The sequence below is a fragment of the Phycodurus eques genome, chromosome 19 (assembly GCF_024500275.1).
Source record: "Phycodurus eques isolate BA_2022a chromosome 19, UOR_Pequ_1.1, whole genome shotgun sequence".
NCBI lineage: Eukaryota > Metazoa > Chordata > Actinopteri > Syngnathiformes > Syngnathidae > Phycodurus > Phycodurus eques.
Window position 1 is genome coordinate 16,782,808 of NC_084543.1, and position 19,586 is coordinate 16,802,393.

Here is a 19,586-nt window from a genome sequence, read left to right on the forward strand (position 1 = left end):
GTAACTTACACATCTGTGAAGCCACCATTAATGCTAAAAGGTACATACAGGTTTTGGAGAAACATATGCTGCCATCCAAGCAATGTCTTTTTCATGGAGACCCCTGCTTATTTCACCAAGACAATGCCAAACCACATTCTGCACGTGGCTTCGTAGTAAAAGAGTGTTGCTACTAGACTGGCCTGCCTACAGTCCAGACCTGTCTTCCATTGAAAATGTGTGGCGCATGATGAAGCGTAAAATACGACAACGGAGACCCCGGACTGTTGAACAGCTGAAGCTGTACCTCAAGAAAGAATGGAAAATAATTCCACCTACAAAGCTTCAACAATTAGTGTCTTCAGTTCCCAAACATTTATTGAATGTTGTTAAAAGAAAAGGTGATGTAACACAGTGGTAAACATGACCCTGTCCCATCTTTTTTGGAACATGTTGCAGCCATAGAATTCTAAGTGAATGATTATTTGTTAAAAACAATCAAGTTTATCAGTTTGAACATTAAATATCATGTCTTTGTAGTAAGATCAATTAAATATAGGTTGAACATGATTTGCAATTCATTGTATTCTGTTTTTATTTATGTTTAACACAATTCCCCAACTTCATTGGAATTGGGATTGGGATTGTATATGGTTTCACAGTCATCACAGCCCTCTAAGGGAAATGGTACCAACAATGTGGCCGAAGATAAAAATGAGTTTGCCAACCCTGGGAAAGATATACTGTACAAATAGTTCCGCAGTAAACTAAAACTCAAATGTTTATCTAAAACAAATCATATCTGTATAATAGGTTGGAACACAATGTGCTATGTCCATATAGTGTGTCAATGAGAACGTCACAGTATTTATTATTAATTATGAATATACAATGTCCTTATCCTCACCTGATGTTTCTCCTGGCATACCTTGCCTGCCAATGTTGCACAACAGGTGGTCAATGTTCGGCATATGCTCCATTTTCTCGTCTGGAGCTTTCTCTTGCTTATCTAGTTCTCCGCCAGAGAAGAACCAGTCACACTAGATGAAGAAACCGCATGGTGTTAAGACAAACTGATATGTCTCATAGGAAATATAATCTCCAACGTGAAATAGTCCTGACGTCATACAACTTGGCAAGGTTGGGCTGTCATCATGCAATAAGTCTGCATATTGTGGGTTCTGATGCTCACTTAGCATCAAAAAGATGAAGCTAAAAATGCAGTGCAACTTTTATAGGTAAACCTAATTTGACATTCTTTAACATTTTTAATGCACATGTTCAGCTCTTCAATGTTTTAGTACTTTTTGCACAACTTGCTGTTCTCTAACAATAAGTCAAATTCACAGTAGGTGTCTGATCCATAGATGTTGCTAGCCCCCTTTGGGGGGTGCTGAGTCACCCCTAAAATGAATCCCAGCACCCCTAAAATTCATTCATTTTCTGTACCGCTTATCCTCATTAAGGTCGTGGGCATGCTGGAGCCTATCCTGAGCTATCTTTGGGCGTGAGGCGGGGTACACCATGAACTGGTCGCTCACCAATCACAGGGCACATATAAACAAACAACCATTCACATTCACAATCACACCTATGAGCAATTTAGAGTCTTCAAGCAAGCTATCATGCATGTTTTTGGGATGTGGGAGGAAACCTGAGTACCCGGAGAAAATCCATTCAGGCACGTGGAGAACATGCAAACTCCGCCCAGGCTCAGGTCCTCAGAACTGTGAGGCAGCTGTGCTAACCAGTCCTCCCCTTAAAATTTGAGATGAAAAACATTTTTAAACTGTATGTCCTTTTTATATCACTTATACAAGTTAAAAACCATACAGCACTTGTTTGAAACACAATATTTTAACAACAAAAATACAGCCCCCACCCCAAAAAGAAAAGAAAAAAAAAAAATCATAATTTTTGAGAGGGCCTCAAAAATAGTTTGCTCAACCCAATACCTCTCCAACTAGGCTTTACCTGCACAGAGCAGTATGTAGCCTTCCAGTGATATGATATACAGTAAGTACCCGCCTTACACCAGCATGTGGCACATTTCTTAACTCAATACCAATCAACCACTCAATATCAACACACTATTATCATAACCAGTCCTCATTTTTACTGCATTTAATCATGGGTCACTGTTTATCTTGTTACGTAGGAGTTAGCGGACATTTTTTTCTCGATACGGAACAATTCAGGTGGTCAGTTTCAATTGGAATGAGAGAAGTTAGTTGTTGTGTCTTGTTCATTTGATAATATTAAATCCAAGGTGCTCCTGAATAGCGTACTGACTGAAAGCTGATTAACATTATTACTCATTTTAGGACAGTGGGAGAAAAGCAAAGAGAGGGGTTTGACATATTAATATTCAAATAATTCACCAAAATAAATTTCTATTAATGTGTTTTACATGTGTATTGCATTTCAAATAAAGGTAAAAAAAGTCCAAGCTCCATTTTCAGTACTCATATACAAAGTTTTGAAATAAGCTGATTCACATTGTAATTTGCGAGTCAAATTATTTGTATTTTGTGCCTGATAAAAACATTCAAAAGCGAAATTGTGCATCACAGATTTTTAAGTTTTGTTTTGATTTTTAAGTTTTGCTGATAAATGAACTGCAGAGACGGTCCCTGAAAGCTTCACTGAGCTAACCTCAGTTCTAAAATCAATTCTGCGCATCCAACACTTGTAGGCCTACCTACAGTACTGCACATTATTATGGCTCGATCACCACATTGTCAAAATGGCTTCCATCAACTACAGTACAAGATTCGATCCAAGAATTTGATCCCAAAAGACAGTGGTGGTGCTTGATATTTGTAATAGACTGTTCAAAACAGTGGAATTTACTGTATCTTGCCTGGCTGGGAGCTCAACACTCCTAAACCTAGAACCTAGAATTGCCCCTGGTCTCATCTATGAATCGGAGAAATACATTTCCAAGGATGTCCACTTCTACGCCTTTCAGTCACTCTTCCTGTCTTTCTGTATCTATGTTGCAACTTGCTGATGACGCTCAGTTAAGCTCAGTTCTTTGAGAATGGCAAGGTATGGTTGATCGGTCAAAACTTTAGTGTTCAGCTCCTTGTGTGTGGAAACATTCAATTGGACATGTGCATTCAAAAGTTTATAGAAGGTCAAATTGACCTCACCTGTAAAGGCTACCTAATCCTGAAATTTCACCCCAAATCCAAATATTTTTTGGTGTGAGTAATGTGTAATAATAATAATAATAATAATAATAATAATAATCAGGTTAAATGATGAAGTCTTTGGAACATAGGAGTTTCATTACCATATACTCCATGTAAATGTAGGTGCTTTGAGAAATTCTAATCAGTAAAAATACATTAAATCAAGTATTAACATAGCAGAGTTCAGACAGCATTCCAGCATGAACTGTGTTTGATTTTGAAGGTTTCACTGTTGTTTGTTTTGCAAGGGTGGAATAAGGTCTTCCTTCTTACATGTAGGATTAGTGTCTCTACTATTTTGTAGCGGTCAGGCATGTGGGTGACCATATCTGTCATATTGTCCTCTGATGTCCTCACCAGCGTCGGACCAAACACCAGAGCCAGGTTTCTTGGCTCCATCTGGAAATTGGATATGAAATAGTATTCATCCTTGATGCTAAAAATTGCATACTTTATATGTCACAAATCACATTAAAATTTTCATCACATTTAATTTGGCGGTACCTTATTTTTTTCAGAGTGATCTGCCACCCTTTTTAGGTGACACACCAAGAACTTGAGAGTATGGTAATAGTGATCTGGGAGATCATGAATCTGGCAGGAAACAAGACATCATGTTAGACAACAACATCAATCTCCACTGACAAATCTTTAGAATTCATTTTTTTAATGAAATACCAATTTTTTCATAGTCTTCAGGCGTTCCCTCGTGTCTTCTATCCGGTTGGCATTAATGAAGTAAGTGTATTTGTCTGCAAAACGATAGGATTTAGAATTTGTATTTATTTATTTATATATTTATTTATTTGTTTATTTGTTTGTTTTTCGGAATGTGTTGAATTATGGCTATTTCCACAACCACACAACTTGAGAATGCCCTTACACACCGTCAGTAAACAGTGGCTCAGGCAGTTTTCGGAAGAATGACTTCAGTAGGCTGCTGATTACATTCAAATCCTGCCATCTCTGTGGAGAAGAGATCTTTTTTGTTTTAGATATTTGCTGCTGCCTTAAAAAAATAGCTACAATCACAAAATGATTAAAATAATAATGCTTATGCAGATTTCCATTGGTTTACGACATGGCGCTCCATACCTCCTCAGCAGTGTTGATGTCAAAACCTTTATTGAGATGTTCCTGCAGGTTGGACACCATGGCATTGTTTCCTGGCACCCGATAGATTCCAGTGTACTCTAGACCTGTTGCTTCGACCACACCACAACACATCTCCACAATCTCGGGGACAAACTGGAGAGACAAGGGATCATGTGATGGGAAAGAACTTCAGTGGTGATACTTTACGTAAATACTGTATGTACTAATCAAAACAGACAAGATGTAAGATGTGTTGTGATAAAAAAAGCCAAATAATGTTGCGTTTGGTGGTAAATAACTGCGTCAGTTGAGGTTTTTAAGATTTCAGGATGGATGTGGAAATTTATGTAAATTTAAAATAATTTTTAAGTAAGTTGCAACTGTTAATGAAAACAGATTTTCATTCTTTCTGTCACTTACTGCTCTGCAGTACCGTTTTGGAGCCTGGATGGCGCTTTGCGCCCTCTCGTCCTCTCTCTCCCCTCCCCTCTCTGTTTCAGCTTCTCCTCAAGCCACGCACCTGTCCCCAATCAACCCTCATCACCACCTACATCGAAGCCTGCCTGTTCCCGGAAATTCTCGCCAAAGTATTGCAGCCTCTCCTAGCGGTACAACGGCCCACCGTACTCATGTAAGCTACTCAACTCCTCGTTTCCTTGTTAACTCTTGTGTCTCCTCGTTTCCCAGTGTTCCTGACCCACGTTATTCCTGCCAGCCCCCTGTTCATTGCCATTGTCCATTGCCTGCCACCTGTCCACGCCGCCGCCTGTCAACACATCCAGGACCACTTCCATAACCTTTGCTCAATAAACTGATCATCATTTTACATCAGCTTCCGCCTGCTCTTGAAAATAAAGTAACAACGGCGGTAAGGTGGACGAATGCTTAACACATCTGCCTCACAGTTCTGAGTTCAAATCCAGCCTTGCCTGTGTGGAGTTTGCATGATCTCCCCGTGCCTGTGTGGGTTTTCTCCGGGGACTCCAGTTTCCGACCACATCCCAAAAACATGCACGGTAGGCTAATTGAAGACTCTAAATTGTCCATAGGTATGAATGTGAGTGTGAATCGTTGTTTGTTTATATCTGCCCTGCAATTGGCTAGTGACCAGTTCAGGGTGCACCCCGCCTCTCACCCAAAGATATCTCTATGTACTGTATAACGCTTCTCGTGGTGACTCTTTTCCACTCATCATGCCCGTAATGGCTGTACAATACCCTTAAAACAGAGAATATTAAAGAGAGGAAAATTGGCACTTGCATCCATTTTTGATTTCACATTCACACTTATGGGCAATTTAGAGTCTTAACTTTGTATCCAAAACATCTAACCTTGGCTGTCCCTCTGATGAGCTCATTTCTAATCCTATCCAACCTTGTCATTCCTAGAGCGAATCCCACCATCTTCATTTCTGCTACCTCCAGCTCTGCTTCCTGCTGTCTCTTCAGTGCCACTGTTTTTTATTTGTACATCATGGCTGGCCTCACCACTGTTTTATAAATTTTGCCCTTCATTCTAGCAGAGACTCTTTTGTCAGGTAACACAGCCTACACATTCCTCCACTTGTTCCAAACTGCTTAGACCCTTTTCTTCACTTTCTTACCACACTTTTACCTGTTGACCTAAGTCCTCCACCCTCGCTATTTCTTCTCTCTGTGGCCTCACTCTTCCCCCTCCAGCCCTCTCATTGATGCACATATAGCCTTAAAATCCTTCTTAGGGATTGTTATCTAACAATGGAATCGTCTAAAAATCGTCTGTAATTGATAAGAACATTAATCAACATTTTATATATTTTGTTCAACTTTGTAAATAGCTAACTGGAAATGATATTGTTGCGTATGTGCAATAAATAAACAGAATTCATAAACCTGTTTGACTAGATTTTTAATGCGCTTATCAAACACCACAGCACCACCCTGCCCACCAAGGAACGAAAATAAACAACAAAGATTAACAGTACAACACACACAGCTGTGACTAAACTTGTGCTTTTTTATTGTTCCACCATAGAAGAGCATCCTTATGTACTGTGTGACCGTATGGTTCACCGGAAGCTCTGCAGCAGACAAAAAAAAATCCTAGTTTCATCAAGACAGCAAAGAAAATCATTGCCTGTCCTCTGCCTTCCTGAGAGGAAATGGCAAACTGTAGACTACTTTCAAAGGCAATAAAAATATTATAAGAATCTCTCACCCTGCCAACTCACTGTTTCAACGAGTGCCCTCAGGGAGGTGACACAGGTGCATCTGAGTAAAGGACTAGCAGATACCTTTCCACAAAAGCAGTGACTCTTTTAAACAGTGATTAAAATTATTTTATCTGAAGCACTTACTAGCAAGTCTAGTACGTTATTATTTATTTTCTCAAATTATTGCAACATTATGAAGAGTATGTTTATTGATGTCACTGTGTTTTTAGATTTATTGATATGTGTGGGGAAGCACTTTACTGGAGCAGTGCTCCAGTTTCGTTGCATTTAATGCAATGACAATGAAGGCATTCTGATTCTAACTGCGACGTATGTATGGCCTCCACTGTATCTTTCAGTGGCATGGAAATGAATGATCTCATAAAAATTCCTGAACAATGGATGATTCCACATTGTTTTATGCACCATAACAACCCCAATTGTCCATCCATCCATCCATTTTCTACCGCTTAGCCGAGGTCGGGTCGCGGGGGCAGTAGCTTTAGCAGGCAAGCCCAGACTTATCTCTCCCCAGCCACTTCATCCAGCCCTTCACCGAGGCTTTCCCAGGCCTGGCGAGAGACGTAGTCTCTCCACCGTGTCCTGACTCTGCTTCATCATGGGAAAGCGTGTCAGTGGAATTGAGGAGGTCTTCGAAGTATTCTCCCCACCGACTCACAACGTCCCGAGTCGAGGTCAGCAGAGCCCCATCACCACTATACACAGTGTGGATGGTGCACTGCTTCCTCCTCCTGAGACGCAGGATGGTGGACCAGAATTTCCAATTTCCAGAAAGCCATCCGGACGTCTTTCTCCATGGCCTCACCAAACTCCTCCCACGCCCGGGTTTTTGCTTCAGCGACCATCAAAGCTGCATTCCGCTTGGCCAGCCGGAAACCATCAGCTGCCTCAGGAGTCCCACAGGCCAAAAAGGCCCGATAAGACTCTTTCTTCAGCTTGACGGCATCCCTCACCGTTGGTGTCCACCAACGGGTTCGGGGATTGCTGCCATGACAGGCACCCTTTCGGCCACACCCTAGTTCGGCCGCCTCAGCAATGGAGGTGCAAAACATGGTCCGCTCGGACTCGATGTCCCCTGCCTCCCCCGGAACATGAGCAAAGTTATGTCGGAGGTGGGAGTTGAAACTCCTTCTGACAGAGGATTCTGCCAGACGTTCCCAGCAGACCCTCACGATACGTTTGGGCCTGACACGTTGCACCGGAATCTTCCCCCACCATCACCACCTCAAAGTCGATCATCGAACTACGCCCTAGGGTGTCCTGTTGCCAAGTGCATGGTGTCCGTTATGGACAATCCGTGATGAGCACCGAAGTCCAATAACAGAACACCGCTCGGGTTGTGATTGGGGGGCCGTTCCTCCCAATCACACCCTTCCAGGGCTCACTGTCATTCCACGTCCCTAGAGCTAGCTTCTGTAGCCGGGATCGAATCGCCAAGGTCCCTGCTTTCGGCCACCGCCCAGCTCACACTGCACCCAACCCCTATGGCCCCTTTTATCTGTTAATTTGTTTTTTGTCACTGGGCTTACGTTGTACTTTACAGCAGGCTGACAGTTCTCCAGTCGCACACCAAAAGCCTTCGGATAGCTTGTCGTCTTGGACTTCATGATATTGATGCCCCATGGTGTCTTGTTGTCAACTGAGTCCACAAGACACAGATATATTCACATTTTTACTTCAGAATTAGTACTGATATAAGCATTTTGTTTTATCAAAAATGCCCATGTACTTATTGGTGTGGCTTTGTTGTTTGGACTACGTGAAAGAGCAAAGCCATGTGTATACTCACCAGTTTTGGAAGATTGATTCATTGACGTGTTGTCATTCTTACCCAAGAGGAAGGGAGGCATCATACGGTGAGTTTTAAGGGAAGAATCAGCTTTGTTACCTGTAAGACTGTGGCAAATGATACAAAAGCATTGTCAAAATGTGGTAGCAATTATTTAAAAAAACAAGAAAAAAAGTCTACACTGTGTTCCAAATAGGCAGTTGATGTTTTTGTTCATTTCCGTAAATAGTCAATATGATTCACGGTCAATAAATTTTGTTGATAATCAACAGGGTTGGTCTCTGTGATTGGCTGGTGACCAGTTCAAGGTGTATCCCGCCTCTCGACCAGAGTCAGCTGGTATAGGCTCCAGCACGGCCGCGACGCTAGTGAGGATAAGCAGTATGGAAAATGGATGGATGATAATCAACGATTATATTAGCTTCTCTAATAATGGGGATTTCATAGAACTATTTTACTTTTAAAAATACTTAAAATACAGTGTTCTAAATTTAATTTGAATTGGTTCTAATCTTAACATAGGAGCCCTGCTTCGATATCCCTTGAACAACTCTTTCATCCATTTAACTTGTATGTCCATTGATAGTTTATGCCTATATTTCATTTGAGGATACAAGAATTGCCTCCCAGACTTGTTGTCTGGAGGTACAGTACCCTGCCGTCCACCATCATAGATCTTAGGAATGAGGGAATTGGGATGAGGTCAGGGCATGATGACACCATGAATCTTTCTCCTTTTATATGTAGAACCACTTTTACCTGACTGACCAAACTCTCTCTGAATCTGAATCTCACAGAATCACACACACAAGATTGCGATGATTTGCTTGAAATGTCCAATTTTTATTCCTTTCATAAGGCAAATTACAATTCCACACACACCAGCAAAAAGATCCTTCTTTTACTCTATCATGCTTAGAAAATGTAACTTGCTACTTGCTTGTGGAACAATCTCTTAAGTAATATTCCTTTAATTGAGCACATCTGGGAAACTAATTACTAAGCCTGTGTGAGAAAGCAGAAACAACATGCAAAAACTTTCACAGATGAGCCAAAACTCAGAAAATGAGTATACTTAACTTGCATACTAAGTTGAAAATACATTTTATTATAGGGTCAAATGGTTGACATCATTTATATGAAGGACAAAAAGTAGAACACCCATTTGTTTGTGTCAACTGCCATTTAGGTAAAGGTTTTTGACTAGCATTCAGCCCAGAGCTACAGTGACTTCCAAGGAGTAAGCGACAGTTGTAATCAAGCAATGAGTTTTGCTATATTTAGATCATCATTCTGACCTCTGTTTTCTGTAGTCATTTAGCTTCTTGTTGATAAGAGCCTGTCTTGAGGAACCAATCTCCTACAAGAAATGGAAATAATAAATAAAATAAATGAACAAGTCAGCTTTGAGTTAATTTTCCAAGATTGAACTTGCTCTGATCTGACCTCATTGTCAATCTTGCCGTTTTCTCTGATAACCTTGATCCATGCCAACATGTCATCCCTGTTTTCAGCCTGGAGCAGATACTCACAGAGGTCCTGTGTCATCAGTCTCAGGGTGTGCTTGTGCTTTGTTTCGCTATAAGCAATGTCGACCAGGCATCCACGAATGCTGACCTGGGGATGTTCATCTGGACCAAAAGCAGGCCCTGTCCCATGAAGAAGAGCCTCCCTTTTGTCTTTGTAGAGGAAAAGCGTATAGGAACGAAGCACAAAATAGAGGCGCTTCCAAGGCCGCATGCTGCCACCGACTTTCTACAGTTAGGAGGGGGGGGGGAATAAAAAAATTAAGCAGCTGCATTATTTTGGCTTTCATATCTTATTGACTATTAGAGTGTAAGTGGAAGTTCTTCAGTACAATATAATAAAAAGCTGTTAGATTCTTTTCAGATTCAGCTCTAACCTCTTTCACTTGCATGGGTGTTTATGCTCCAAAAATTGCTACCTAAAGTGAAATCTGAATACAGGACACCTGCCCAAAAAAAGTTTTTTTTTGATAATTATGCAAGAAATTGCTCCTCCCAGACTTTCAACACATTGTAGACACAAACACTTCCACGCTGTATTTCCATGGTAATGGTAAAGGAACTCTGTCCTACTATACTGCAACTGCAGGTCTTCAGAATAATACATTTTAAAAAATGTGAAGTAGACTTCAATGCTGTGACATAGTGCCAAAATCTGTGAATAAAAATAGATGTGATCACGTTAGAAATCTGTGAGTAGCTGGGCTGCAAAGTAGGACTTGGGTGATATGGCCTGTAATATCTCTCTGATATTTTTTCTCAAAAATCTGATTGACCTCTACACTGAAAACATTCACTGATGGTACACTTAGAGAGGTAATTCTAGCCTGTATTATTGAGCCTTGGAAAATTATTTCATCTTGCTGTAATGGGAAACTTTTGGACGCTCACATTGTGAAGTCACATCGCCAGAGTAGCATCTGCTCCATTTGCACACTGATTGAGGAGTATCTGCAACATTTGCACAATCAACATTGTCCCAGATTATCGCACTACTCGTCACTTTAAACCGCATACACTCCTTGAAGTCTCGGCGTCCTTTGCACAATGGTCATTGCACCGGACTATTGCAATATCAGTCTTTCTAACTGCATTAAGTGCTAGAGGACTCTGCATCTTTTTGCACAATTGTCCAAAAAAATTAAATAAATGTACCAGATAACTAGCAACCCTTTATTGCTCAGTGACTGTTTTTTTTTGTCAATGTTTTTATGTCTCAAAAGTGTTCTCTGTCAATTGACTGTCTGTTGTCGAACTAGAGCGGCTCCAACTACCGGAGGCAAATTCCTTGTGTGTTTGTTTTGGACATACTTGGCAAATAAAGATGATTCTGATTCTGATTTTGATGTTGCCAGGTAACTTGATGGGAGTAAACCACAATTAAGTATGCATATACAGTAGATTTTTTTTCATAGAGTTCTCAATCATGCGTGTATTTGTTTGTCTGGCAAGATGGAGGTGGAGATCTGGAGGATACGCCAGGCTTGAGACTCTAAGACTAGGAGCCGAGTTGTGTTCGTTTTCTCTTTATAACCGTAATTGCTTGATATCAGCTAGGTTATAAATTTTTCAACCTTGTACAAACCCAAATTCCAATGAAGTTGGGACATTGTGTACAATGTAAATAAAATAGAATGCAATGATTTGCAAATCCTTTTCGACCCATATTCAATTCAATACACAACAAAGACCCATCCATTTCTGAGCCGCTTCTCACTAGGGTCGCGGGCGTGCTGGAGCCTATCCCAGCTATCATCGGGCAGGAGGCGGGGTACACCCTGAACTGGTTGACAGCCAATCGCAGGGCACATACAAACAACCAACCATTCGCACTCAAATTCACACTTACGGGCAATTTAGAGTCTCCAATTCATGCATGTTTTTGGGATGTTGGAGGAAACCGGAGTGCCCGGAGAAAACCCACGCAGGCACAGGGAGAACATGCAAACTCCACACAGGCGGGGCCGGGGATTGAACCCGGGTCCTCAGAACTGTGAAGCTGACGCTCTAACCAGTCGTCCACCGTGCCACCCATTACAAATACAATACATTTAATGATCAAACTGATAAACTTAATACTTTTTTTTTTTTTTTTTGTTTTGGCAAATGTTCACTCCTTTTTAATTTGATGCCTGTAACACATTCCAAAAAAAGCTGGGACAGGGGCATGTTTACCACTGCGTTAGATCACTATTCCTTTTAACAACACTCAATAAAGCGTTTGGAAACTGAGGACACTAATTGTTGAAACATTGTATGTGGAATTCTTTCCCATTATTGCTTGATGTACAATTTCAGTTGCTCAACAGTCTGTGGTCTCCGTTGTTTCGTTTTCACACATTACACACATTTTCAATGGGAGAGAGGTCTGGACTGCTGGCAGGCTAGTATTCACACTCTTTTACTACGAAGCCACACTATTGTAACACTTGCAGAATGTGGCTTGCTGAAATATGCAGGGACGTCCCTGGAAAAGACATTGCCTGGATGGCATGCCATGGGCAGTAACACACCCCCATACCCTCGCAGATGCTGGCTTTTGAACTTTGCGCTGCTAACAATCCGAATGGTCCTTTTCCTATTTGGCCTGGAGGACACGACCTCCATGATCTACAAAAAGAATTTGAAATGTGGCCTCGTCAGACAACAGCACATTTTTCCACTTTGCGTCAGTCCATCTCAGGTGAGCTCGGCCCAGAGAAGCCCGCTGCATTTCTAGGTGTTGTTTGATATACTGTATGGATTTCACTTTTAAGGTAAGAGTTTTAACTTGCATTTGTAGATGTAGCAAGGAACTGTGTTAAGTGACAGTGGTTTTCGCAAGTATTCCTCAGCCCACATGTGAATATCCTCTCCACAATGATGCTGGTTTTTAATGCAGTGCTGCCTAAGGGATTGAAGGTCACGGGTATTCAATGTTGGCTTTCGGCCTTGCTGCTTACGTGTGGAAATTTCTCCAGATTCTCAGAATCTTTTGATGATATGAAGGACGGTAAATGGTGAAATCACTAAATTCCTTGTGTTGTAATGTTGTTAATTTGTTGGACAAGTTGCCCACTCAGTTGTTCACAAAGTGGTGAACCTGGCCCAGTCCTTGCTTGTGAACAACTGAGCCTTTTATACACAATCATGACACTCACCTGTGGAATGGTGCAAACGGGTGTTTTCTGAGCATTCCTCAACATTCTCAGTTTTTGCTGCCCCTGTCCAAGCTTTTTAGGAATGTTTTGTAGGCATAAAATTCAAAATGAGAGGGTATTTGCACAAAACAATTACTTTAATCACTTTGAACACAAAATACTGTATTTTGTCTTTGTAGTGTATGCAAGTGAATATAGGTTGAAAATTATTTTCACATCGTTGTATTCTGTCTTTATTTACAGTTTACACAACGTTCCAATTTTATTGGAATTGGGGTTTGTAAGATGTGCAAAAATGAGTGCGGAGAGATTAAACCCGGGTCCACAGCGTGCATATGCGGCCATGTTCCGAGGCTGGTCCCGCTGGCTGTGCCTCGACCAGGGACCAGGCTGCTTCCCTGCTGAGCCATTGGCTGGTGACTGGTGGCAACTGACTGGGGCCCTGCCACCGAAGAGCTTTTTAACCACCTCAGTGACTTAAACCCCAGAGATGGCAAAATTCGCCTCATCCGTCACATTCATTTGCTGCTTGGAGATTGTATCATCAGTTTACACTCAAAGCCAAAACTCATGGCATTAAGACTGAACCATTAATTTTGATTTCTATTTGGCCATTATAACACCATATTACAAATATAATTTAGAGCTTCAGTGGCTAATAATATGGCCACATCCAATATGGCGGACACGGTGATGTTTCACAGGGAAGGGCCACCCCACTCAAGGTCGTGTCAATGTATATATTTCAATGTATTTTACAGCACTAATTTGAAGACACTGTGCACTGAGCTGCACGCTCCAGTAAAAGCGATAACATGATGACGACGGACGGTGGACCAGAATTTCCTCGAAACCGTCCGGATGTCTTTCCCCATGGCCTCACTGAACTCCTCCCATGCCCGAGTTTTTGCTTCAGCGACCATCAAAGCTACATTCCGCTTGGCCAGTCAGTACCCATCAGCTGCCTCAGGAGTCCCACAGGCCAAAAAATGCCCGATAGGACTCCTTCTTCAGCTTGACGACATCCCTCACCGTTGGTGTCCACCAACGGGTTCGAGGATTGCCGCCACGACAGGCACCGACCACCTTACGACCACAGCTCCGGTCGGCCGCCTCACCAATGGAAGCGTGGAACATGGTCGGACTCAATGTCCCCCTCTTCCTCTGGAACATGAGCAAAGTTCTGTCGGAGGTGCGAGTTGAAACTCCTTCTGACACGGAATTCTGCCAGACATTCCCAGCAGACCCTTACAATAAATTTGGGCCTGCCACGGTGGACCGGCATCTTTCCTCACCATCGGAGCCAACTCACCACCAGGTGGTGGTCAGTTGACAGCTGTGGGCAACTCCAGAGTGGAAGGGGGTCCAACCCCTCTCAAGAGGACTTGTACCAGAGCCCAAGCCGTATGTGGAGAAGAGCCCGATTATATCTAGTCGGAACTTCTAGACCTCACACACCAGCTCGGGCTCCTTCCCTGCCAGAGAGGTGACATTCCACGTGCCTAGAGCCAGCTTCTGTCGCTGGGGATCGGATCGCCAAGGTCCCTGCCTTCGGCCACCGCCCAGCTCACACTGCTCCCGACCCCTATGGCCCCTCCCACAGCTGGTGAGCCCATGGGAAGGGGGACCCACGTTACCCTTTCGGGTATTAAAAATATATATTCATTATCATCAAGATTAATTTCGAATATGTTTTATTTCTTAGAAACAAGCTGGGATAGGCTCAAGCATGCCCGCAACCTTCGTGAGGATAAGCGGTACAGAAAATGGATGGATGGATGGACAATTATTGTCATGTTCCTGTTCTCTGCCTGTCTGCTGTCTATTATTTCTGTCTATAATTTCCTGGGTGATGGGCAGACCCTCCAAAGACACACCTGTTGTCAATGATCATCAGCTGGGTACTTAGGCGCAGCAGAGACAGAATGATGATTACAGATGGTTGCATCATATATGGTCTTTAGTATTTCTTGTTCTCACATTAACACGACTTCCTTTTTGTTGTCTAGTGTTCTGGGGAAGTACCCTTTTGTGTTTTTGCTAGTTTTTCTAATCTTGCGCAGATTAGATTCTGTATAATTATTTATTTCCCTAGCATCGTCCTTCTGCTGTGGTTCCCTCCACCTCTTGTTTAGTTGAGGATTCGGAATATTTGTTCAAAGTCAACCATTTTGTTGACGTCAACTTTTGTTGGTACTTTTTACTATTTCATTTCACTATTATGTGCTCTTTTCATTCATTCAGGATTATTTTTCCTTGCGTGTTACATGCTATTTTTGTTATTGAAACATTTTAACTCAATGTTTGCCATGTCTGCTTTGGGCTCCAAATTCATTTGTCGGATCATAACAATTATAACCTTTTAATGGATATCTGTCCATCAACCCATCCATTTTCTGAGCCGCTTATCCTCACAATAGTCGCAGGAGCCTATCCCAGCTATCTCCGGGCAGGAGGCGGGGTACACCATGAACTGGATGCCAGCCAATCGCAGGGCACATAAACAAACACCCATTCACATTCACACCTACGGGCAATTTAGAGTCATCAATTAACCTACCATGCATGTTTTTGGGATGCAGGAGGAAACCGGAGTCCCCGGAGAAAACCCACGCAGGCACGGGGAGAACATGCAAACTCCACACAGGCGATTTAAACCCTGGTCCTCAGAACTGTGAGGCAGACACTCTAACCAGTCGCCCACCGTGCCGCCGGATAACTGTCTATAATGAAAATATTCTTATGTTAAATTGATTTCCAAAAGGAAATTCAGTGGGCCATGTGTTAACTGTTATTGATTAAATTACAGTGGGTGGAATAAATATTTAACACGTCACCATTTTTCTCACTAAATATATTTCCAAAGGTGCTAATGACATGAAAATTTCACCAGATTTGTATTGAATTGAAGTCAGGTGATTTGCTTGGCCATTCTAGCAGCTAAATACTTCCTTTCCCCCCCCCCCCCCCCCCCTCTGAAACCAATTGATAGTTTCCTTGGCAGTTTTGGATCATTACCCTGCTGAATTGTCCACTGTTGTTTCACTTTCATCATCCTCGTGGATGGCAGCAGATTTTTGTCAAGAATGTCTTGGTACATTTGCCCATTCATCCTTCCTTCAATAATGTGAAGTTTACCAGTACCATTTTCTGAACAGCAGCCCCACACCATCATTTGCCCACCTCCAAACTTCACTGTTGGTATGGTGTTTTTAGGGTGATGTGCAGTACCATTTCCCCTCCAAACTTGGTGTGCATTGTGGCATCCAAAGGGTTAAATTTTTGCTCTCATCAGACCAGACTATATCCTCCCAGTATTTAACTGGCTTGTCCAAATATTGTTCAGCAAACTTCAAACGAGCTATGACATGCTTTTGTTTTTCAGCAATGGGGTCTTGCATGATGAGCGTGCATACAAGCCATGGCGGCGGAGTGCATTACTCACTGCTTTCCTTATGAAAACAATACCTGTTAATTCCAGGTCTTTTTGAAGCTCTCCACACGTGGTCCTTGACTCTTGGACAACTATTCTGATTATTCCTTGCACTCCTCTATCAGAAATCTTGTGAGGAGCACCTGATCGAATTTATAGTGGCTTTGGAACTCGGCTTTCCACTTACGTATTATGGCCCCAACCATGCTCACTGGAATATCCAGAAGCTTAGCTATGCACCTGTAACCAATGCCAACGTTATGGTTTGCAACAATTACTTTGCAATGGTCTTGAGACAGCTCTTTGCTTTTACCCATCATGAGCTGTGTCTTGAATTACACCTTGGCAATGAGACCTTTTTGTAGGCCATCAGTTGGGACTGAATCAACTGAAATTAATTTTCACTGACAAGGGCTGGATTGCTGTTTGATCATTGATAGATTTTTCGGTGTTGTCTTGGCTTTCCATCTTTTTGCACCTCACTTTCTTCATGTACCTTTTCCCTGTGTCATTTCACATTATTACACACAACTTAATTTCTGATCTTATGTGTTCTACTTTCTTTGTATGTATGGATTACTAGGGTTGTTCCCAACATCTGGTGAAAATTTCATGTCAATAGCACATTTGAAAACATATTAAGTGAGAAAAATTGTGACGTGTTAAATACTTATTTCAGCCGGTGTATATTAAAATGACCCATAAATAGGCACCATGTCTTTGGCAATGTCCACTGCAAGTACCTTCGACCGGGCTCATATCATATGGAAAACTGAAAATTATTCCGCTCATGTTGTCTGTCTCATAGCACAATTAAAGTCACTTTTGTGAAAAAATAGTCACCAGTAACGTCGGAAAATATGGTAAGTATCAGTACAAAGTCACTAATTTGACAACACCGACTCTGCTTTTTTAAAACTATCTCCACTCTGGTTGCAGCCATGTTGTTAGTGGAAGCAGTGCATGTCAGCGGGGACATACTGTAATTTCTCATGTATAATGCACAGGACTCAATGTCCCCCCCCCCCCCAAGAACATTGTCAAAAGTCAATAATGTGCATTATACATGGGTATAGGGGCAAAAAGGGAAAAAAACTTGCACATTTTAGAAATGTATGTCGCCATCTAGTGGTTATGAAAAAGCTGTACACTTTCATTTCAAAATGCGACCGCCACCTAGTGGTTATAAAAAAGGTGTAGCCTACACTTTCATTCCAACATGACAGGGGTACTTATGACTGCATATATGTACAGTTGTGCTCATACATTTACATACCCAGGCAGAATTTGTGAAATATTGTTTTTGTTTTTTAAAATATGACTAATGACTGAACAACAACCATCATTAATTTATTTTTGGTTATGTTTCGTTTAATGATAATGCTTTTCTGAAATGCATGACCATTTAATCTGAACCCCATTAAAATAAAATTAAATATGTTTTGCCTGGTCCTTCATGTTTTCTTTCAAGAATTTTACCCATCTTACAAATTCTGCCTGGGCAATCAAACATATGAGCACAACTGTGTGTTTTCTAATTTACTGAATAAAAGTAGGGCTGTGAATTTCAAAGTAAGAGCAAGTAAATTAAAAAAAGGATTAAGTGTCCAAACCAAGCGCTTAACTTCAGAATATTTCTTTGAAAAAAACTAACAAAATAGGAGATAATACTCTAAGCGAAGCGAAATCATGTATTGTATAAATGCATTATACATTAGTAGAAGGGCTTTCCAGAATTTTGAGGTCAACTATTGGGGTTCGTATTATACATGGCTGGGCATTATACACGAGAAATTACGGTACTTTAAACTGTGGAAATTGCAAAAAATAAAAAATAAAATAAAAATAAAGTAGCCCTTGCGCAAAGTGTGAACCACTATATAAGATACTTTATTTTGCAGAATTATGCAAAAACAGCTTACCCTATTTCCATGGAACTTGCCAACTGAACATTTTGTTCCTTGGCCTACCAGTGAAATACATTTCCCTTATGCCTTGCCACACTTACCAATAATTGCTGATTGTACGAGTGGTGTGTTTTACCTTCCCCTTGTCTGTAAGAATCTGCTTGTAGTGTAGCCAGCCCTCCTTGCAGATGTCACTGAAAGAGATGGTTCCCAGTTCCGAGGTGGAGTGGCGCTTGGACCGTGCCTCCTCCTGGGCTTTCAGGTTCTCGAGAGACTAACACACAATAATCTGTATCTGTCAAAAGACTTGCACAGCAACATGTGCCAGGTTGCCAGAAAATGAAAGAATTAAAAATACATCAGCAAAAACTCACCCCATCAATGAAAAAGCTCTTGACTCTTTTTGGTAGTTTCCTGCAAGACACAACACACATTAAATCTTGTGGTTAATCCTCCTCAAGTGATCAAGGTCAATTTGACCTATTTTACAGATACAGAAATACAATAGAAAATCTTAGTTAGAAGGAATTGTTCGTTTATCTTTATTCTGCATGGCTTAATCAGTGTACTCAGCATAATTGGCATAAACTACATGTTGTATGAGAGATAAATGTGTGTTGGGATTTTTACAATTTCTGACACTTTTGGGTAATTAAACATGCCCTTGGTCAAAATGACCCAGAAACATTATTGCTGTGGAACAAATGAAACATGAGTGTAAAAGCAGGTTTGGAGAGTTGAAAATTGTAAAGCTAAACTCATCATACATGTTGACACTGTGTGTGATATTGGAGCACAATGCAGTGTCTCTTACATTGGAAAAAAAAAAAAACACACAAATCCTGGAGCAATAACAAAACATTTCAAGCTTTTTAAGTCTCGTGTCCTTACGTGAAAACATGGCCCTCTTCTTTAAAGGTGTTAAGACCCTCGTCACAAGACTTGGATCTCTCTGTAGTAATAGCCAGCAGATAAGAAGAGCGCCGTCCTTTGATACTGCCTGAAAATATACCACAAAAATAAAAGTAAGATGGGTGAAATAACACACCAGATACAATTATAACAAAAGGTATTATAATGAAATATGAATTTTAAAAAAATACAGATTTATCATTCCAAGATCCCTCTGCCTTTCTTGTTAAACATTTTCTCACAGTCTTACACAATACAGTATCAAGACACCAATTAAAGATACGGCAGCAAAAGGATGTCAAGTATGGGTAGCTGCACTTGAAAGGGAGTTTGCAATTAAAAAAAAAAAAAAAAACATTTTGTCAAATGTGTTAAAATGATCTGTGAAAAAAAAAA

At 41.2% G+C, this 19,586-nt stretch overlaps 1 protein-coding gene across 1 annotated transcript in view; it reads right to left on the minus strand.

Annotated features, from left to right (window-relative positions):
• Positions 1 to 19,586, minus strand: part of LOC133395291 (rho GTPase-activating protein 21-like) — a 136,190-nt gene that overhangs the window by 33,054 nt on the left and 83,550 nt on the right. Inside the window, 13 exon segments of the mRNA XM_061664064.1 lie at positions 887 to 1,019; positions 3,450 to 3,575; positions 3,681 to 3,770; positions 3,855 to 3,928; positions 4,064 to 4,142; positions 4,272 to 4,424; positions 8,013 to 8,122; positions 8,273 to 8,379; positions 9,571 to 9,632; positions 9,719 to 10,027; positions 18,415 to 18,552; positions 18,653 to 18,692; positions 19,170 to 19,278. Of these exon segments, the coding sequence (XP_061520048.1) occupies positions 887 to 1,019; positions 3,450 to 3,575; positions 3,681 to 3,770; positions 3,855 to 3,928; positions 4,064 to 4,142; positions 4,272 to 4,424; positions 8,013 to 8,122; positions 8,273 to 8,379; positions 9,571 to 9,632; positions 9,719 to 10,027; positions 18,415 to 18,552; positions 18,653 to 18,692; positions 19,170 to 19,278 (1,530 nt within the window).